The 6,881-nt window shown below is 36.2% G+C and overlaps 1 protein-coding gene across 2 annotated transcripts; it reads left to right on the top strand.

The window, feature by feature from the left end:
• Positions 1-912: 912 nt before the first annotated feature.
• LOC142643148 (alcohol dehydrogenase 1) lies at positions 913-4,499 on the top strand. 2 transcript variants are annotated; one of them, XM_075817690.1, is made up of 10 exons: positions 913-1,159; positions 1,917-2,053; positions 2,170-2,216; positions 2,363-2,688; positions 2,769-2,851; positions 2,997-3,072; positions 3,185-3,246; positions 3,338-3,433; positions 3,526-3,687; positions 4,193-4,499. In XM_075817690.1, the coding sequence occupies exons 1-10, from the start codon at positions 1,120-1,122 to the stop codon at positions 4,202-4,204; spliced, it is 1,041 nt and encodes a 346-aa protein (XP_075673805.1). In that variant the 5' UTR covers positions 913-1,119; the 3' UTR covers positions 4,205-4,499. The 2 variants fall into 2 exon arrangements, with proteins under 2 accessions (XP_075673805.1, XP_075673806.1); XM_075817691.1 differs by having other exon boundaries at positions 3,526-3,691; positions 4,196-4,499.
• Positions 4,500-6,881: the final 2,382 nt, after the last annotated feature.

Below are 6,881 nucleotides of genomic sequence, written 5' to 3'. Positions count from 1 at the left end.
AAACCAAATATTATTTAAGTGATATTTAGATATAAAAAAAGCTACTTTAAAATTTTTACTTTAGCCCTCAAACTATCTTGGATTGGCCTTTTTTTTGTGGTAATTTTTTTTTTTTTGAGATAATTACAATATGATGCTAGCCATACAACTTGAATCATTTCTCCATTAGATCCCAAGCACTTTATATATGGGGAGGTGTCAATTCAGCTACAAAGTCTTTGGCATCTTGGATCGGCCTGGGAGAACTAGTTTTCAGCTTAAGTATTTTACACACAACCCAATTAAAATATGCTCTCCCAAAGCATTAAATCATACAACCTTTTAACTTCTTTTTTTTTTTTAGAGGGAGTTTTAACCTATAGCGTCCGCTCCTAATGATAGCTATTTATCATCAGACCAAGACACCAATCAATTTTTGGTGTAGGCAGGGATTGAACACAGATCTCTTATACAACCATCAAAGACTTTACCAGTTAAGCTAACTGGAACCAACTATAACCTTTTGACTTAATCCTAAACTTTCACACAGTTTGTACTTTGTAATCCACATTATTTTTTTGGTAAAAAATTTGAAGGTCTATGTGGACTTTGTAATCCACATAGACCTTCAAATTTTTATTTATTTATTTTTGGCTCAATAATCCACATAGATAAGATGATAGATAGACTCATAGACCTACTTTAAAATAATATTATTTAATCTGTAACACTCTTAAACAATGGGGAATACACATAGGCGTCCACCGTTCGGGTTTTTTTTTTTTTTTCCCTCCTGCGTTTCAGACTTTGACTCAAGAAAAGTACCAATCAGCGCATGTTGTAGAGAAAACCAGATGCTGGGAATCAAGAAAACCAGATGCTAGAAAGTAATAAACAAGTTTATAAAGAAAAGGATACATACAAAGGAGCTGCTGATTGCTGGCTTTTGAAAACCAGCGGCACCACATCGTGGTTTTGAATCCCGGAGTTGGAACCTTATTGGAAGGCAAATATGGGAACCCTCTGTATTCTAAACGCTATATATACCCTCATAGAGCATACCCATCTCTCCACAACGAATTCAAAGCAATCAGTGATCAAAAATCAAAGTCAAGAAAGAGTGAAGAAAATTAAAAAAACATGTCTTCAACCACTGCTGGTCAAGTCATACGTTGCAAAGGTACTACCTATTCAATTTTTCTGACATAATTTGTTGTTGATCTTCTTGTTGTTTCCTTGTTTTAGTCATGTGATTGTTCAATGGGTTTCTTTCCATTTCTTTGTTGTTTAAATATACCATTTGTTATGATAATCTCAATTCTTTGTCCCTTGTTGGGTTGTCACTTTTTCTTTGTTTTAAAGGGCTCTGTTTAATTGTTAAATCTTGAGCTGTTTCTAGTTTTGGAATGCGCCATGATCTTTTGTCATTCCCAGAAACTAGAATTTTTTGGAATAGGATATACTATTTGTGTTCCAAAAATAATAATCAATACAGCAACATGTTTTGCTTTTGATTGTCCCATTCAAATTGAACTCCTGTGTGTTTGACGCAAGATAATAACAAGGAAAAACAGTTGCCATTAGGAACAGGGCTACTGAAGAAGTTTGAAGCAGGTACCGGAATTGACTGAATGTGACCATCCATTTTCTATTTTCGTCTTGTTTAGGATGATACATTTGTAGTTTGTAAATTAAGTTTCTCTAAGTTTGGGCTTTACATTGCAGTTTCAGTATGAAGTCCAAACAACCCAGGTTTGACCAATGTTTTAGTATAAATTCGAGGGCAATCCTTCTTTGTTCTTAACAGTAGTCATACTTTTTAGCCTTCCTCAAGCAGGCAGTTTTATGTTTTAGCAGTGTCAAAGCAGCATCCTATTTATGTTTATGTTTTTTTTTTTTTTGTTGCCAATTAATTATTTGATGAATGTGCATTGCAGCTGCTGTGGCATGGGAAGCTGGAAAGCCACTAGTGATAGAAGAAGTGGAAGTGGCACCACCACAGGCCATGGAGGTTCGTCTCAAGATCCTCTTCACCTCCCTCTGCCACACAGATGTTTACTTCTGGGAAGCCAAGGTAATCACATTTTGATCATATATATATGATTTATGCGTGTATAGAAATTCATTATTCTGGTGAATACTTATTTTCTGTGCTAGATATTCTTAACCGATTGATTTTTGAATACGCAGGGACAGACCCCATTGTTTCCTCGCATATTTGGTCATGAAGCTGGCGGGTATGGACATTTCAAGAAAAGAAAAAAGATTTAGAACATACTAGTTACAATCAAATAGTTTTAATTGTGTTTCAGTTCCTTTCATAGACAATTGAATACGTTTATCTAACTATATAGTTGTCTTTCTGGTCATTTTGTTATTTTAGGATTGTTGAAAGCGTTGGTGAGGGTGTGACAGACCTCAAACCTGGTGACCATGTGCTTCCTGTCTTCACTGGGGAGTGCAAGGAGTGTCGGCATTGCAAGTCAGAGGAGAGCAACATGTGTGACCTCCTGAGGATAAACACTGACCGAGGCGTGATGCTCAATGACGGCAAGTCGAGATTTTCTATTGATGGACAACCCATTTACCATTTTGTTGGGACTTCTACCTTTAGTGAGTACACTGTGCTACATGTTGGTAGTGTTGCCAAAATTAATCCTGCTGCTCCTCTGGACAAAGTTTGTGTTCTCAGCTGTGGAATCTCAACAGGTCGGTTAAAAACCATTTGAATTAAGTTGCATGATAGTTATTTGTTCAATTCTCTTATTGTTGAGAATTGAGTTCTGTAGGCCTTGGTGCTACCTTGAATGTTGCAAAACCCAAAAAGGGATCGACTGTTGCCATTTTTGGACTCGGGGCTGTTGGACTAGCTGTGAGTCTCTCCTATTTTCTAATGCAGATGACTTATTTGATATAGCTCTTTTTGGAATTACTACTGCAGCATTACTGTTTCTAGTAAAGATATATATATACACACACACGCACACAAACATGATTTTAAGGTTTTATGTGATTAGGCTGCTGAAGGGGCTAGAATTGCGGGTGCTTCAAGGATTATCGGTGTTGATCTGAATGCAAAGAGATTTGATGAAGGTATGGTGATACTTGGTGCTATCAAAATCTGATGATATAGTATGGAATGCTTGAGTTGCTGGTTTTTCATTTATTTGTCTTTTATGTTCATTTTCCTTGTTCTTGTCAACAGCCAAGAAATTTGGTGTCACCGAGTTTGTGAACCCAAAAGACCATGACAAGCCTGTTCATGAGGTTGGTTTACTTTAAAATGCTAGAAAAATTTTTCCATGGTGAAGGTGCAAACAACTTTCACGGCTTTTCTAACTTTATTTGACTTCTTTAGGTGCTTGCTGAAATGACCAATGGTGGAGTTGATCGAAGTATCGAGTGCACTGGAAGTATCAATGCCATGATTTCTGCATTTGAATGTGTTCATGATGTAATTTCCCACGAGCTCCTGTTCACATAATAAATAGATTTTATCTCGAATCCATTCTTCTAAAATCTGTCATATGGTATGTTTCTTTGCAGGGATGGGGTGTTGCTGTACTTGTTGGTGTCCCAAACAAAGATGATGCATTTAAAACCCACCCAATGAATATCTTGAATGAGAGGACTATCAAAGGTACCTTCTTTGGAAACTACAAACCACGGTCTGACTTGCCTTCGGTGGTTGAAAAGTACATGAATAAGGTAAGCTGAATTTCTTATTGAAAAATAGAAGGTATGGATTAGATCACTTTGCAATCCGCATATAGGATTACTTCTTTTACTTGACTGCTAGTTTCTGTACACGTGACTGACAGCAATTTTAATCAAAAAAATGTTCTAATGGCCACCAGAAGACTCTAGTGGCCTCCATGGTAAACCTTAATTAAGTGCTCATTTGAATGCTTTAATCCTGCCTCTAGATCCGACAAGAGTTGAGGAATAAACAAAAGATATAAATTTAAATCCAAAAAGTCTAGAGAAATTATGCTAACTCCAAAAGGGAATAAGACCATCTTTTTTTTCCCTTTAATTCTTCCTTGTCTGATTGTTCTTGCTTTCAAGGTCTTCTCTTTCATTATTCATCATGAATTACCTTTACATGGCTTGTATTTACTATTTAGAAATCCAAGTAATTTATTCCGCTTCACCCTCTTTTCTTTGTTTTTTTGGTTAGTTTTGTCATTCTAATTGTTCTATTTTGTGGCAGGAGCTGAGCTAGAGAAGTTCATCACCCATGAAGTCTCTTTCTCAGAAATCAACAAGGCCTTTGAGTTAATGCTTAGAGGTGAAGGCCTTAGATGCATTATCCGCATGGATGCGTAGAGCAGGATTGAAATGATGAGTATTTCTGAGTGTAATTGAAGAAAATAAATTTTTTCTCACAAATAAAATTAGCTTCTGGTAGGATAGTTTGGAGTGAAGTCTTGTGTCTCTCTTTAGAGTGCTGTAAAAGAATTGAAATTTCTATTTCCCAGATCATTTAAATCAAAATACTCCGATGAGTTTATATTGAACTTTTGGCATGTTTTCTTGTCTCTTCAAGTTACCAAATGATATACCCTTATTATGCATCAAATAAAATGATACACTTAGTGCAAACATAGATTAATTTATAGTTACAAAATATATGAAATTATTGATTTTAAGATTCCTGATGGGCTGAAGATTATATATCCCAAAGTAGCGCAGTGCCTATGGTGAATACTCACCAAAACAACTCTCCACTAAATCAAAGCAATTCTTATCACCCTCTTACATTCAGTATTCTCATCAATGTTTCAAGCAACCTCAAATTCTCAGTTTTATATAAATGTGAGATTTTGTTAAAAGCGAAGAAGTACAGAAATTCTATAGCTCTAGCCCAAAAGAACTGCACAATAAAAGAAAGCCTAGTACAAATACTACACAAAGCAGCCAAGGTTACAAGTTACTAACAAGCCATAAAAAAAAAAATAATAAATAAAAAACAGCAGCTAGACTAGAACAATAAAACTAGAAACTAGAAGCAGCATTCCTGCTTCCATCTTCTATTAAACACAGAGAAGCTAACGCTCCAATTGCAACAAATCACCCAGTTGATCATAGAATTCTTCACTTTCATGTGGAACCTAACTCTAGATTTAATGTTGCTCCTAAAACTGTGTAGTGTTTCTCTGTAACCAGATGTGGTACACTGCAGCAGCTAAGACAAGCCTGCTGACAACACTTAAAAGCTTTTATTCTTCAAGCGCCATTACTCCACTGAAGCACCTGACCCCAGTCATAATCAGAGTCCTCCATCAAACTCTAAACTTTGACTTGATGCCAAATCCTTCTAGATATGGAGCAATCAAAGAAAATGTAGTTCGTGATCTCATGCTTCCGTCTGCAGAAAACTCGTAAAGTATTCCCTTGATAACCCCATTGTATCAACCTATCCCTTGTAGACAGTCTATTCCCCTAGGCAAGCCAACGAATAAAGTTGTGTTTTGGAATGTTTCCAAGCCAATCTCCACCAGTCCACCTCAGGTAATTTCATTCTATTAGTCTCCCAAGTAGATTTACAAGAGAACATACCAAAATTTTGCTGAGTTTTGTGGAGCCTAGTTGTGTTTGATCTGGATTATGACCCGATCATATATAAAAGTGCTACGATTTTTAATGTGATTTTGTTTCCTAATGATGAAGAACTAACCTCTCTTACAACAGGAGCCTCAACTTCATAAAGTTTGTCTAAAATTATAGTATGTTAGATTACTACGTAACATCTAAATAATCTTCTTTTAGGCCTCTAAGTCTACGTTAGTATCAGTATCTGTGTCTTAAAATCTTATAGGCTCCTCTTGTTTAGAGGCTCAATCAGCTCAACTGCTATCAAAAAGCAAACAATCAGATCGGAGGCATCACCAGGATGTGATTCATATGAATCTTGGATGTCTTCATTAGTACAAAAGAATGTGTCAACTAGTTGAGCTACAACTACAAAGCTCTTGATGATCTTATAATTAAAATGTGAATAAGTTGAGAGAGATCTTCATTATTAGGATCACTGACTAACCTCATGAGTGGATTCCATAACAAGCTGTATGAAGTGATTTTTGTATGAGGCCGGGATGCAAAGAGGCTTACAAAAGTAGATGCCAGCAGCTACTGTGGAGACGTATTGTAGTCTTCTTCATGAACCCAAGACTGTAATATTGATATCAAACCAGCTCTAGCCTTCTTTAGAACATGAAGTTCCTGACGAGGGCAAACATTGTTTTTGGCATAGGAAGAATTTCTAAAACCTTGCAATGCTAAAATAGTTTTATTTTCAATTTTGTGGCGTTGCAATTTACAAAGAACACCAGCAAGATTTTCAACAAAAATTGAAATATCCGTCAATGTCATTCCATTTTATTTTGGGATATTAAATAGATGTGTTATGACTTAAGCGGATTATTTAGCAAAAGATGGAAGACAATTCATGTTTGAGTTTGAGAGCGAAGTGCCAAGCACAAGGTTGGCCACCTGGGTTCAAAGTTGCAATCTTGTGTGTTACTGGGGCCAACGGCCAACATCTTGCCAATTGTCATGTTGATCGATATGAATCAAATATTTATTTCTTGATCTTCATGACGTTACTGTGCCCAATGTCAACTGATTTTGATAATTTAATAGTTGGCAAAAGGGAGGAATTTGAATCACGAATGTCTATTGAAAACATCCGGAGGTACTAATCAATTGAGCTACAAGACTCTTGGTCACAAATGATATTTCAAACGGACACTGTAACCATAATAATAATGAATATCAATGCTAATTCCTCTCTCTTCTATTGAAGTTTGCTGCAAACAATCCTTACAAAGTTTCACCAATGTAAGTCATTTATTTTGGTTCTCCACACATCCACAAGCCTCATGCGTTGGCTTTGTACC

The sequence above is a fragment of the Castanea sativa genome, chromosome 7 (genome assembly GCF_040712315.1).
Source record: "Castanea sativa cultivar Marrone di Chiusa Pesio chromosome 7, ASM4071231v1".
NCBI lineage: Eukaryota > Viridiplantae > Streptophyta > Magnoliopsida > Fagales > Fagaceae > Castanea > Castanea sativa.
This window is presented reverse-complemented; position numbering and strand designations above follow the sequence as displayed.

Coding starts and splice junctions, on each gene's coding strand:
- LOC142643148 (XM_075817691.1), top strand. CDS start 1,120: ATGTCTTCAACCACTGCTGGTCAAGTCATACGTTGCAAAG. Junction 2,054..2,169: donor TTTACTTCTGGGAAGCCAAG/GTAATCACATTT, acceptor TTGAATACGCAG/GGACAGACCCCATTGTTTCC. Junction 3,434..3,525: donor CATTTGAATGTGTTCATGAT/GTAATTTCCCAC, acceptor GTTTCTTTGCAG/GGATGGGGTGTTGCTGTACT.